At 46.4% G+C, this 14,729-nt stretch overlaps 1 protein-coding gene across 4 annotated transcripts in view; it reads left to right on the top strand.

Moving 5' to 3' along the window:
• ASAP2 (ArfGAP with SH3 domain, ankyrin repeat and PH domain 2) overlaps positions 1–14,729 on the top strand; it is a 167,876-nt gene that overhangs the window by 91,287 nt on the left and 61,860 nt on the right. For all 4 annotated transcript variants that reach the window (XM_048222891.2, XM_057309395.1, XM_048222890.2 and 1 more), the window contains exons 4-7: positions 2,109–2,183; positions 3,898–3,947; positions 6,369–6,498; positions 10,668–10,753. In XM_048222891.2, the coding sequence (XP_048078848.1) occupies positions 2,109–2,183; positions 3,898–3,947; positions 6,369–6,498; positions 10,668–10,753 (341 nt within the window). The remainder of the gene's footprint in view (positions 1–2,108; positions 2,184–3,897; positions 3,948–6,368; positions 6,499–10,667; positions 10,754–14,729) is intronic.

Raw genomic sequence — 14,729 nt, 5'->3', positions numbered from 1 at the left:
GAGTTGGTTTAGTCTTTAGCAGGGACACCGCCCCAGATGAATGCGACAGCACTGCAGAGGAGGGGGTGGGGTCCGGCAGAGAGCAGGGGCCAGTGGCCAGGAGCCTCAGTCCAGAAAAGGGGCACAGAGACCCACCCAGGAACGTGGTGGCAAGAATGGCAAGTGGGGAGTTCGTGGGTGAGCAGCTGGTCCGCAAGGCAGAGCAGAGAGGAGCCGGGCATGAGTGACCTACCAGAAGCAGCAGGGCGGGTGTGGGGTGGCAGCTGGCTTGGGCACGTAGTTGCCAGCAGGCGTCCTGGGGCAGGGGGTGGAGGTGTGGAAGGAGATAGGCGTGTGGCAGCCCCTGTACTCGGTTTCCTCCTGCCATGGTTTACGGCGGAAACCAAGTGTGTTTGCTGTCAGAGATGATTCACCACCACGGCCTTTTGTTTGTTACTGTTCCTTCTAGTCATCCTAAGACCTCGCCTTAAGCTCAGCTTCTCAGTGTTTAAAAATCTAACTCCTGAGGCTAGTCCTCGCAAGTCCCAGCTGATTACGTTGTGCCTTGGAGGGCTGCCAGGTGCGTGACAGACGTTGTGTTGTGGAAGCCTTGGACAAGTGCTACCCAAAAACAGGCGTTTCTGAAATGACAGTCATTAATCGATCATCTATTTGGCAGGATTGGTGGTTTGGGTGCAGGCATTATTGCGCACCTTTGCAGTATTTTTCAAGTCAATTTCTTTCTCCCGTTTTGAGGTTTCGTATGCCGAATAGTGTATGAAAATCAGATCCCATGTTGCCTGAAAAATTGTGCCTATAGTTGGTTTTCCTGTTCAAGGTAATTCTACTAAAATTAAAATTTTCCTCTGCTCAGTGGTAAGAATAAATGCACGTAGTTCCAAAGTCCTTACTTGCCTCTCCTCTTTTATAGGCCTGTAATCTAGGTGTGTGTATCCCAAAGTGACACGCGCCCCAAGGCCCTGGCAGTGCCAGCTGGCAGCTGTGTTGACTTTCGGTGGCGGGCTGAGCTGGGGGGAGGAAAAAGCCTGTTGCCAGGGAGGGACCCCGTGGGTCTCAGAACACGGGGTGGGGGGGGGGGTCAGTGCCTAAAGGTTCCCAGCTGAAGCTTGCTGTCCTAGCTTCCCACATTTGAAGACTGCAGGGACAGCCTTGCTTGCTCTGAGTGTGCTCTGAGTCTGTGTCAGGAGCGTTTGATTCTAGTCTATTTAATCTGTGGTGACAGCGTGCTAAGCCTCCATCCCTCGTCTTCTTGCTTCAGGGAGAACAGAGCCCCTCAAGACCTCCCTCCCTCCCTCCTTTTCTCATTTGTCTCCTTTTCCAGCAACACACACATAACCCACACGTACCATACCCCACACCTCACACGCACAAGTGCAACACACACTCATTTCTGTTCCTCTCTCTGAACATTGACTCCTACACACTCACCACGAGACAGAGGTCCCCTTCGTTCTCTTCTTTGCTCTGAGCCCCCTGGGGCTGTTCTGGGGAGATTGGGGTCTGTGGGCCCTGAGACTTCAGTAAAGTGTAGCCCAGGACGTTGGAGCTGTGAGTGAGAGCAGGAACTGCGTGTTTGTGAATCCTGTTCCGGTATCTTTAAAGTGGTTCTGTTACTGATTGTTTTGAAATAATTTTTCTTCATCATAATGATGATCTTTTCACCAACTTCATAGTTTAATAGTAGAAAGCTATTGTGGGGTGCCTGCGGTTAAGCGTCTGCCTTCAGCTCAGGGCGTGATCCCGGCGTTCCGGGATCGAGCCCCACATCAGGCTCTTCCGCTATGAGCCTGCTTCTTCCTCTCCCACTCCCCCTGCTTGTGTTTCCGCTGTCGCTGGCTGTCTCTATCTCTGTCGAATAAATAAATAAAATCTTAAAAAAAAAAAAAAAGAAAGCTATTGTTGTGAAGAATAGACATATACAGACTTTGTGTGAGTTATGTTTTTATTTGCAAGATAAGAAGAGCGTAGGAATGAATAAGACTGTCGCTCTCGTGAGGGCCAGGTTTTCAGGAAAGTTTAATTATTACCAGGTGTTCTCTAACATCTTGCTGACCTTACTTCAGATTAAAGAGGACATTGAATAAGAATTTTGTTTGTTTGCTTTTTAGATTCAGAATATGAACAACATCATCTCCTTTCCTCTGGACAGTTTGCTGAAGGGGGACCTGAAAGGAGTAAAAGGGGTAAGCCGTTGACGACCCAGCTCACCAGGGACAGTCCGTGGGGGACATAGAGTCGCAGTCATGCCAGCCTGTCAGGGCATGGCACACATGCACCTTCTACTGGTTGGTAGGATGGCTTCTTGCTGCCTCAATTTCCCTCAATCTGTTACCTCGGCACCACCTTTCAGCCGTACCAGTGGTGACCCAGGGCCCTTCTGGTCATTCTGCTAGTGCTGTAAATGTGGGAAGGGGAGGAGGGCTGGAAAGAAAAGAAGCCGCTCTTTTGGAGCCTGTGAATGGTTTTCATGCTCTGTCAGTTGATGAGGGAAACCTGGGCAGGGAAGTATGGTTTTCCAGCGGGTGTGTCACTGGCTGACCACTGAGAAAAGGGTCCTTGCAAGGACATAGTTTCCTGGCAGGAAAATCTGCACCAGAAAGGCTCAGGCCGACTTTATTTTTCTGTCCTCCAAAGGACGTTCATTGTTCAGGCAGCGCCATGCCACGAGTCAACACCTAAGCTGTGAATTGTTTCATGAACGTGTGAGTGAGGAAGTCGGCTCGAGCGGTATCTGTCCCAGATGCCGAGCACGGCGCTTTTGCACGTCATTGGCACAAACAGATGTGTGATCTGAAAAGCAGATGATTGTGGCCCCGTTCTTAGATCAAAGTCTCTGATTGGATCTGCACATGATTCCCAGTTACGACTGGCTCATGCGGAAGCCCAGGCTGGCCAATCTCCGAGACCTCTGTAGAGACCTCTCAGTATTTCCTTCCCAGAGCATGCCAGGAGGGCTGGCGGGGCAGGGAGCACTGGGCCTGACGAGCCGTTGGGACACTGAGGAACATTCCTTGTCATCCCGGACCTGGGTCCTAGAGAACATGTCAGCTGAGTTAGCCAGCAGAATGGGAAGGCTGGGCACACGAGCCAGACGGACACACATGCAGGTGGGGGGGGGGGGGGCGTGACAGGGTGCTGCTTCTGAGGCTTTTAGTATGGCTTGAAGCCGCTAGTCTGGGGAGGTGCAGGAATGGGAGATGAGGCTTCCAGGGTGAGAAAGACTGGTTCGTGGAAGTCCTTAGATGCTGTGCCAGGTGCTTCAGCCTTGTCATAAGGCCAGTGAAGAGCCAAAAAATAAAAAATAAGCCCCCCCCAAAAGGAGGTTCTTCCTTACAAAAGAACCCTGTTAAAGGGAACATAAATAGGTGGGAACCATTTGATAAAATTTCCAGTGGCTCAGTATGCTTTTGAGCCAGGCTTTATCAGAGCGTATGAGGCCCTAAGTTCCCGATAGAAGAGTGGAATCAGGAGATCTCAGGAGAAGGTGAATGGCTTTGATATCATTGCTGTTGGGCGCAAATCAGGGTTACATCTCTCAGGGGACATTCTCCTATTCATCGAAAACGTCAGAGTCTCTTTTATTGTAGGGAGAGGTAGTAAAACTCTTGTAGATGAAATGTTTCTCTGGGTAGGGTATAGGTCACACAGCACAGGCCGTGAACTCATACTCACTGTAGCTGGCCAGCGCGTGTGTGCTGGGATTCTCCAGTCCTCTGTGTGCGTGTGGCGTCGTGCTAGTTTCGTTCAAAGCCTGTGTTCTACGTTCTTTATTTTTCATGGGATTGTATGCATCATTTATTACAGAAATTAATGCACCTTTCAGGACTAATCTAAGAATAAGTAAGTTGTCTTGCCTAGAAGTTAATATTCTGTTTAATTTATGCCTCTCATTTACAGGATCTGAAAAAGCCTTTTGATAAAGCTTGGAAGGACTATGAAACAAAAATGTGAGTGTTTCCATTTTTTTTTAAGTGTAGGTAATCTGAGATCTTAATTTTAAATTGAGCTTTTATTGCTTAGGTATTTTCTAAATAAACCCTCACCCAGGCAAGAATTCACTTAAACCCATGTTGCTGTGGTTCATTACGATGCCAGATGCTTCCACACTCGGTGTCTAAATTCAGCGATGCCGCGGACCTCTTCAGATGAGTTCCTGCTCCCTTTTCTGTGAGGTCAAAATGGTTACAGAACGTTATTTCAGGAAGGCTAATTGAAGGACATTAAGGTCAGGTTTTGTCGAGAGGTGTGTCTTTCACTTTTTTAAAAAAATTCTTTCCCCACTTTGTCACCGTTTACAACGGCAACACAGTTTTCAGACTTTATCTTCCTGGTGATTTGCAAGAGCCGTCTGCTTTTAGCTTTGTGTCTGAATTTCCCTGAAACGTCAGTCCCTTGGTGTAGAAAGAGAGAGAAAAGAGTGAATGTTGCAGCACCCCGCGCCGGCCTTATCTGCTCGCTTCGTCTGCCGTATGAACATGAAGAAAGGGGCGGTCAGTTCCTGGACATGCACCATGGTTTCCCCTGAAGACAGGACCACTCCTGGTCCACTGCAGGCAGTCACCAGCACATTTCAGATCATAGTCTCCTTCTCAGCATGGGAGGGTTCAGCTCGCTGGAATTGAGGGGTGATCGTGGGGATCATGGTTTCAATTATTGTAAATTCTTGAGAGACAGAAAATATTTTTAAATGTCTCATGTTTGCTTTGTAATTACTGTGCATTGCGTGACAATGTGGAGTTTTCTGAGTGGAATTAGAAACTTTAACATGAAGCCATCTGGTAAAGTGAGAGGTGTTAAGAAGAAAGCTGTTCCAGATGTAACTATAAGTATTTAATTGGACTTGGGATTTGTGTGTGTGGTGTGTTTTGTTTTTTAAAACCAGCCTTGGTGATGCCTGGGTGGCTCAGTCAGTTAAGTGTCTGCCTTTGACTCAGGTCATGATCCCAGGACCCTGGGATCAAATCCCGCGTTGGGCTCCTTGCTCAGTGGGGAGTCTGCTTCTCCTTCTACCTGCCTCTCCCCCAGCTTGTTTGTGCATGCCCTCTCTCTCAAACCCAGGAATACCAGACCTTTAATATTTGTTCCCCTCCTGGAAACCTTAAATTTCCATACCCAAATTGCCGTACGCAAAGTTGCTTGGATCCCCAAATTCTGGATTTCGCTAATGGCATACATTCACGTATAAGCACAGATAAGACTGTTAGAGTACCTTGAAGGTCTGTTCAACCCAGAGAAGCTCCTGTCCCTTAGTGTCCTTCCTCTGCATACCTGTGCAGTGCACCCGACAGGGAAAGGATTGCCATTCCTACTTCATAGACAGGAAGCCGAGACTCGGTGGTTTGCTGCTGGTCAACTAGTGGGAGGGTCTTTGAGCCAGGGCCAGGAGGTGGCTTTCCATTCAGCTGCTATTGCTGCCACCCCTGGGTGCCACCAAGGGGATGCTTCTGCACATTAGAACCGGGGGCACGAAGGGGTTTTTGAAGAGGGTTGTCAGAAAGAGTCTTCTGGTTCCAAAAGGAAGAGGTTTGAAAGGAGAATGAGATCAAATTCTATAAAATGTGATCATACATAGATAGAGTGGGGACAGAATTACTCACAAAATCCCAGAATTTGAGAGTGCGAGAGCTTCAAATAATTTTCAGATAAATTTTAAAAGTAACTTTCACCATTTACGCGTGAAATTTGTTCTGCCATGGTGAGCACTGTCCTAGTCAAGGCAGAGCCCTGGCAAGACCTCCCTGGTGGGTGGAGAGGAGCAGGGAGAAAGTGGAGGAGGGAGGGAGTCTCCCACCATGCGGCCCCCTTTTGTGCTGCTCAGCAGACACACTGACACACACACAGACGGACAAAGCGCTGCCCCGAAGGAAACCTCTGAGGCATGAGCAGACTTTCTGCCTCTTCTTACCCAGATCTGGCACAAAGTAGGTGCTTAGGAAAGTATTTTTTGAGCCAATATTCAACAAAAAGGGCCAAATTTTTTCTAAAGATTTTAATTTATTTGAGAGAGAGACAGATAGTGACAGAGTGAGAGAGAGCACACAAGCGGGGAGGAGAGGGAGAAGGAGAAGCAGACTAACCGCTGAGCAGAGAGCCCAATGTGGGGCTTGATCCCAGAACCCTGGGATCATGACCTGAGCCGAAGGCAGATGCTTAACTGACTGAGCCACCCAGGTGCCCCGAAGTGCCAAATTTGGCATTCTTTTAACCCAATGCATTTTCTTTTCCGGTAAGTTAAGAGGCTGCCTTGTTTCCAAAAGACTCATGCACGTTTGTGTTACAGGCTGGGTAATGGGATCCCTGCAAGCCTGTCTCGTCTGGAGTGCCGTGCCAAGAGGCATCTCAAATATCTTTGCTTTTTTCACCTGTAGAACCAAAATTGAAAAGGAGAAGAAGGAGCATGCCAAGCTGCATGGGATGATTCGCACTGAAATCAGTGGGGCTGAAATCGCTGAAGAGATGGAGAAGGAGCGGCGGCTTTTCCAGCTACAGATGTGCGAGGTGAGCCCCGGGGGTGCGGGCTGCAGCTACAGGTGTGGGAGGTGAGCCCCGGGGGTGCAGGCTGCAGCTGCAGATGTGTGAGGCGAGCCCTGGGGGTGCGGGCTGCAGCTGCAGGTGTGCGAGGTGAGCCCCGGGGGTGCGGGCTGCAGCTACAGATGTGTGAGGTGAGTCCCGGGGGTGCGGGCTGCAGCTACAGATGTGCAAGGTGAGCCCCGGGGGTGCGGGCTGCAGCTGCAGGTGTGCGAGGTGAGCCCCGGGGGTGCGGGCTGCAGCTGCAGGTGTGCGAGGTGAGCCCCGGGGGTGCGGGCTGCAGCTACAGGTGTGCGAGGTGAGCGCCGGGCGTGCCGGGGTTGGGAGGGGTGCCATGTAGGTTCCAGCAGGTGGTGGGTTCTAGGTGGGCTGTAGGCAGCCTGCCTTCACCAGCATGTGAACTCCTCTATGGAGTGCACGCTTCCCAGAGGCTTCAGACAGCACACCATTAGTGGACTCCATTTGTCCAATTTCTCTTACTAGGGGAGCCTGAGTCTCCTGGAGGGTGGGATGAGCTGAATCTAACACCAACCGTTAATTAAAGGTAGGGAAGAATCTAAAGAAACATCCTCTCTGGCCTCATACACATACTCAGACTCACCTCTCACTGGTCCATTGCTAAAATACTCTCTCCATTAGTGTTTTTTAAATGAGGTATCTGGGTTCCCATTATACCAGTGGAATCCATGAGGAGGGCCAGGGAGAAGTCAGCTGGAAAAAACTGCAGCTGGTCCCCTGCGGATCTCTGTGAGTGAGAGAGAGTGTACTACGGGAAGCCAAGCCACCTGCCTCTGAAGTGCTTCCACCCAGATTCACTCATCAGGGCAGGAGGCCCTGGGGAGTTCCTGTGCTCCTCTCTGTTCTACAGCCTGAGCCCTTGCCTTTGGGGAGGGGGAGGAAAATGGCAGCACTGATGCTCTGGGACATGTCCCTGCTGGAGGCTTAGGGGTGGAAAATATCAGAAACGGATCATGAAGGCCTTTGCTTTCAGCCTTTTTATGCCTTGCTTGTGGGTCTTTGTAAAAAAGGCCTATGGGATCCACGCCCAGCTCTGCCTGAGGGTTCTCTCTCCTGGCAGTGCCCGCAAAGCCCCTTGAGCTTGATGGCGTGTGTGCAGTGGCAGTGCAGACTTACGTTTTAAATGTGCGGAGTGCACGGCGATGATTGTGACGGCTACTGAAACTGACTCAGCCTGCTCTCAGTTCCCTGGGAGCAGTCAACAGCAAAGCTGATCCACACGGCACATTTTGACTTCAGAATGTTTGTTAACTGCAGCGGGAGTTTAGCTGTTAGAAATGTATATCTTTGGAGTATATTTAAATGAGTTTTTATTCCCAGAGCAATCTCGTAAATGGTCAGTGGAGCAGAACCAGCCCCAGGATCAAGGATAGGGTATTAGTCTGACATTAGTACGGCCATTCCAGCTCTCTTCCTTTCTGTTTGCATGGAATTTCTTTTTCAACCTGTATCTGTGAATCTATTATGTGTTTTCTGTAGACAGTGTTTTTTAAATCTAGTCTGACAATCCCTGCCTTTTGTTGGGATTGTTTAATCCATTCACATTTGACGTTACTATTGATGTGGTTTGGCTTTATGTCTGCTGTCTTTTTTTTGTTTTTTTATGTCTCTTGTCTTCTTTGTTCCTTTGTTCTTCCTTTGCTATTTTTTTTTCATTAAGTGAATATTTAGAAAGTTAACTAAGCTCCAAGTCTTGCTGTAGAGAGAAGAGTGACTGTTTTTAGATACATGTTGTTTTGTAAACAGACCTCATATGTAGCAATGCCTGCCTGGCGGATTTCGCACACTGTTAGAAGAATCAGCCCAGAGGTTATGGGATGGGATAGGAAATTGCTGTTTTTTACACAAATACTAGGTATTGTTTCTGTTTAATTGGGGTAAAATTAAGTAGCGGTATTTTACAAAGAATGAGTTTGGAAGAGGTGTGCATGTGTATGTTGTATTCAGGTTATGCTCTCTTTTTTTGGCTAGTAAGGAGGAAATACATTTGCTTAAACTCTGCAAAAGCCTGCTTGTTTAAAAATGTTTAGTGAATTGTGGAACTCAATTAGTATATCTTTGAAGTGAGGGGCGCTGCGTTGCTTTCTGTGGTATGCACCCAGCACTGGTTGCCTTTCACTTCCGGTTCTAGGTGAATGGATCCTGTGCACTAGTGAAATAGTTTATTATATGTACCGTCTAGATGACGGCTCTCAGTCGCACACCTGCTGGGCCAGCCCCCTGGGGGCGCAGTTTGGGCGCCAGGGTATGCTGAGCCTCCAGATCTGGCAGTTGGCTGGTGCAGGGGCACCATGATGTGTGCGGAAGCAGAGGTAGTCTCCAGAGGGGCACACATCCGATGAAGAGTATACATGTGGGCCAGACAGAAGTGGGCTGGAAAGGGCTGTCCGTGGGGAGGAGGAGGAACAATTGAAAAGCAGTCCTCCCAGAATGTGACATCTCAAAGTGAATAGATTGCTGTCGTTAATCATGGTAAAAATTGTTCAGCCAGGTCCTCACACTGAGGGTCTCAAGTTTCATGAATGCTTGCCATTGTTTAGGTGTTTAAAATGTTAGTTGCCCAAGATCTAATCTAGAAGAATGGCTCTCAGGTGTTTATTTTAAATTGTGGAACATTTTCTTCAAAATGAGTTTTGTAGAGAAATTCGGTGTGCTGTAGTAAGTAGGTAATACAGAGCATCTGTGCGTGGGGAATGTATGAGAGATCCTGTCCTGGTTTTCCGTGATTATAAAAATACACTCTTTTAAAAATTAGTCTGTATATATGAAATTAAAAACCACCCCAAATTTTACTCACCAGAAGATAAGTACTTTGACATCTTTCATATATCCCTCTGTGTTCATTCATAAAAATAATTTGTATGAACAGGATCGTTCTCTACTGGTGCTTTGTAACCTGATTATTTTGACTCACTTGTATGTCATGGGCATCCTTCGGTGCCGCAAAGTCTCTGCTTTATTGGCTTCATGGCTACATAGCAATTTTTGTGTGTGGCGGAACCATACTTTAATTTCCCATTCATTACGTTTGGGTTGCTGTTTGTTACTTTTACGAACAAGTCTGCACTCAACCCTGCTTTCTATTCATCTTTGTAAACATTATGATTATCTTCGTAGAGAATAAGTTCCTATAAGTAGAATTTCTGTCAAAAGGTCCACATGTTTTAAATTTTGACTTAAACTTAAGTCAGAGTGAAGCGTCTTATTAAGCACTTAGCCATTTTGACACATTGCCAAGCATTTTATTTAGTTAACAGTGAATAAGTATCAGACAGAAGGAAGAACACATAAAGGCACTTGGTGTAGGAAAAGGAGATTTTGTAGTTGGCTGTCTCGGATTAGCTTCCTCTCTCCGGCTGGACTCCGTGGCTTGAACATGGACTTCCCAGGTGATGGCTGAGAAGCCTGTGTGGTCAGCAGGGGTGGCCGTTCTTTCGGGGGCATCCAGTCTCAGAGATGACCTGTTCTCAGAGTTCTTTATGCCATATCCTGACAGTGGAGAGGACAGGGAATTTATGGAGTCTTTGTTCTGTAAATGTTTAGCAAAGAACAAATGCATTTCCTGATGCTGGTTTTATTGATTCCTGGGACTTCCCGATATTTTAGTGGTCATTCCTGAATTCTCCAAGTTAAAAATGGCTTTCGTTCATTTCAACTTAAAATTTGTTTTATATAACAATCGCACCTTTTTCAGTGCCAGGATCAGAGACATGGTGACAAGAGTCTCAACTACTAAACACTGGCAGTTAGTGGTGCAGATGATGACCTGCCCAGAGAGGGGACGGGGGGCAGAGCGATGCGGACAGAAAGAGCCCATTCACTCTAACCATCTGCCTTCTTTGTGCAGCTTGAAGAAATTTTCCTCTAGCAGGTTGAGATCCAGCATCTTACTACTAGGAGTTCTTGGCACCTAAAGTTAAATATTTAATTACTTGGATGTCGGATCATTCATTTGGCACCAAACTGAGAGAAATGTGTAGTTCTGGTGTTTCAGAAAATGCTCAACACCAGCCATGACCTCTCCCCATAGCGAAAGCTGTCCGAGAGGTAGAGAAGTGGATCTGTGCTCAGAAGCTCCTGTTCTGGGTCTCACCACTTACCCTTTTGTGTTTTTTTAACAGTATCTGCTGAAGGTCAATGAAATTAAGATTAAAAAGGGAGTGGATTTACTTCAGAATCTGATCAAATATTTTCATGCCCAGTGCAAGTAAGTTCTTTTTCTTTGTTGTGATGTTATTTCAGCTGTTTCTCTCTTTATGGCAACTTCTGGTAGATATATTATTGTACCGAGGAAAATAAATACTCCTTTAAAACTCTGTCATAAAAGGCATGAAGTACTAACACTGCTATAACGTGGTAAACCTTGGAAAAACATGTTAGGTGTATGGAAGAAGTCGGACGCAAAAGGCTACATTCTGTAGAATTTTATTTACTTGGAAGATCGGGAATAAGCAAGTCTACAGATGAGTGATTGCCAGGGCTTAGGGGGAGTGGGGAATTACTGCTCATTGGGGTAATGAGAATGTTCTGGAATGAGACAGTGCTGGTGATTTTGTGAATACACTAAAACCCTGAATTGTCCACTTTAAAAGGGGAAATTTGGTGGTTAAAGAGTCTTTCTCAATAAACAATATAAAAATCTATAGTAATTATCAGCTGTTTTTATTTTTGCCCTTTTGGCAGAGGGACAGACTGGTTTGATGTGATGTATGATTCATCGATGGTTTTTGTTTGCAAGAAATTAGATGGGGTTCCGTCCATGTTGCAGCAAATGTTGAGAACTCATTCTTTCTGATAGCTGAGTAATATTCCATTGTATATATGGGAGATAATGCTAAGTGAAATAAGTCAAGCAGAGAAAGACAATTATCATGATTTCTCTCATCTATGGAACATAAGAACTAGGAAGATCGGTAGGGGAAGAAAGGGATAAAGAAAGAGGGGTAATCAGAAGGGGGAATGAAGCATGAGAGACTATGGACTCTGAGAAACAAACTGAGGGCTTCAGAGGGGAGGGGGTGGGGGAATGAGATAGGCTGGTGATGGGTAGTAAGGAGGGCACGTATTGCATGGTGCACTGGGTCTTATACACAACTAATGAATCATCGAACTTTACATCAGAAACCAGGGATGTACTGTATGGTGACTAACATAATATAATAAAAAAACATTAAAATTAAAAAACAAAACAAAAAAAATTAGATGGGGTTAATGCAGTGTATTAAGTTAAGGAAATACTTTCATATATGTATATTTTTAAAGATTTTATTTATTTGAGGGGGAGAGAGAGAGAGAGAGCATGAATGGGAGGAGGGGCAGAGGAAGAGGGAGATGTAGACTCCCCTCTGAGCAGGGAGCCTGACTCGGGACTCAATCCCAGGACCCTGAGATCATGACCTGAGCTGAAAGTAGATGCCCATCCGACTGAGCCACCCAGGTGCCCCGATACGTTATTTATCCTATTAAGCAAGTGACATTACTGAGCTAAGGAGGCTGAATATGGTAGAGAAGGAGAAGCTTCTGTGTTTAGGGCTCCCTCACATACTCAGCTTGGCCAGCGCGTGAGCCCTGCGCAACCTGACCCTTATCATGCCATGCTTGCTTGCTTGCTTGCTCCCGCTCCCTCTTCTGCCTGACCCTCAGTCCTAACACAGACCAGCCCCTGGCTCATCGCTCGCTTGCTGAGCATGTGCCGTGTGTCTGGGACTGTCCTGGATGCTGGAGATAAAAGAATGTACATCATAGACACAGTTCCTGCTCGAATCAGGTAGGCAAGTGGGCTTAAGCAATGGGTTTATGATCGCACATATGAAACGTGTTCAGAAGTGTTAGAATCTAACAAAGAATAGAAGAGAAGGACCTGATTTAGATTAAGATTGAGGGCAGACACAGGATTTTTTTTGTTCCTTGCTGTATTCTCCAGCCGCCAGACACAGTACCTAGCACATTGTAGATATTCAGATATATTTTGAACTAGCTGCAGACCTCTTTGAGGAGACATGTATTCCGAGATCTAAAGGATCTAGCAGATAAGGAGTAGGGGAAGAACATTCCAGGCAAAGTCAAGATCTCAAGGGAGGAAAAAGCCCAGTGTGACATAAGCAGAAAGAGTGAGGGGGAGGGTAATGTGACATGTAACTGGATGGAAAAGCGAGAGACATGGACGGCCTTAGGAGCCTTGTGGAAGGTTTTAGATTTATTTCTAAGAGTATTAGGAAGCTCTCAAAAGTTTTAAGCAGGAGATTCATTCAGCAAATATTGAGCTCCTACTATGTGCCAGGAACCATTTGAGATTCTGGTGATACTTCTTACTCATGAACCTTCAGTTCTGAGGGTGGATAAATAGTACATACAGAAGAAAATATGTAACAGTTTTAGGGAGTGGGCATGGCTGTGAACAGGTGAAACAGTGCGATGGGAGGAGAGAGAGCGGAGTCAATGGGAAGCATCTGGGAAGGCTTCTTGGTTCCATTCCTGTTTTAATAAGGGACAAACAAAAGTGGGTATGGGCGATTGCTTCAGCACACAGTCCTGTCCCAGCACCATCCAGAGACGATGATGTCTTGGCCTAGACTGGTGACAAAGCCAGTGGAGGGTGTGACTGATGTGAGAAATCTGTGGAGTTTGAATTGCCCCACCTATCTGTCGTTTTTCCCCAAACAGGCCATGTCCCATGCTCATGTGCCTTTGTGCACACTGTTCCCTTTGCTAGAATGTCCCGCTGCTCCCTTTGTGCCTTCCCCCGGCTTCTGGTCATCCCTGAGAGCTACCTACTGTTCCTTTGAAGTCGCCTGGTCTTCCCCTGCTGGAATTAGTTCTCTTCCTTCTGCATTATCACAATACCAGCTGTATATCTCCAGGAGGCATCTTCCATACTGTGTCATGTCTCTCACCAAAGCATGTCTTCTCTAAGGAAAGGGGCCATGACATTTATTTGTTGAATCCACAGTGCACGGTGCGTGTACCTGGCACACAGTTGCAGCGGTGAGTTGCACTGTGGAGCTTAGCCCAGCTGTGGAGTTTTAGTACTGCGTTGGTGACCGTGCATCTATGAAGCAGTTGAGGTCCAACAGCAAAGAAAGCTGTGCTGTGTGAATTATCCTAGGTTAAAAGAAGAGCTCCAAGCTTGGAAAAGGAGTCTCCAAGGAGGGGAAAAGATCCCTAATTTGTAAAATTTCCAAGATGAACTATTTTATAGAGACTCAAAATCCTAACTTTGTGATTAACATAGAAATTACTTCTTCGGTACTTATCCTGGTAACCTAATGCGAGGCAGATTAGGAAGTGGGTCGTTTCCTTGCTAATATTTTATTTTTAAGAAGCTATTCTGGGATTTCCTTTTTTCTCTTTATTTTGCCCAAACTGATCCGTTGGGTAGCAACAGACCACTTGTGGAAAAGTGAACTAGTTGGCCTTTTATGGGCATGAGCTCAGTAACCTTTAAAAACGATGAATCTTCCATTACTTCCTGTGTGTGTGTGCGTGTGTGCATGTGTGTGTGTGTGTGTGTGTGCGCTGCATGCTCTTCAAATCACTTGCACAGCTTTGACTTTTCTAATTCATATTCCGGGGGATAAAATACAGAGCTGGAGTGACTCAGCCATTGGACAAAGGCCCATGTGGCCGTGCACTGTCTATTCTGGTAGCTCCTTCATGTTCCCCGGTTAGCATTCCCAGTCTCCGGTCCTCACCCGAGACGAGTGCTGTGCCCTGATGGGCAGAGGGAGGCTACTCAGTAGCACACGTTCTCACATGCTGCTGTTCTCTGCAGGTATGAAGAGACCTCTTGATGTAGACTAGACTCTGGGAACCATGTTTGGGTGTTCACCCTTAGAACTGCCTCGATATGTATTATTTTGCTTTTTATTCATTTTTCCTTTTCACTTTCAGTGTTCTTGAGGAGTCCTTCATGTTCTTTGTTTTTTATTTCATTTAAAGAAAGAATTTGCATCTCTGCCTAGTTCCTGGAATATCCTGAAAATTTGTATTATTAGCCTTTGCTGCTGAAGGTTGAGGCTCTTATTCTCTAATGGAATCTAAAAATAGGGCAGTCTCTAAAACAATAATAAAACAAAAACAGCCATGTTCTAAAAAGTGGTGATGAATGTTGAATTGACTTGTTCTTTGAGCAGTTACCTGCTGAGAACCACGATGATCAACTGTTGCCTGACGTACTTGGGATA

Source organism: Ursus arctos, unplaced genomic scaffold (assembly GCF_023065955.2).
Source record: "Ursus arctos isolate Adak ecotype North America unplaced genomic scaffold, UrsArc2.0 scaffold_8, whole genome shotgun sequence".
NCBI classification, from domain to species: Eukaryota; Metazoa; Chordata; class Mammalia; order Carnivora; family Ursidae; genus Ursus; species Ursus arctos.
The sequence above is the reverse complement of the archived record's forward strand: the minus strand, read 5'-3'. Positions and strand labels throughout refer to the sequence as shown.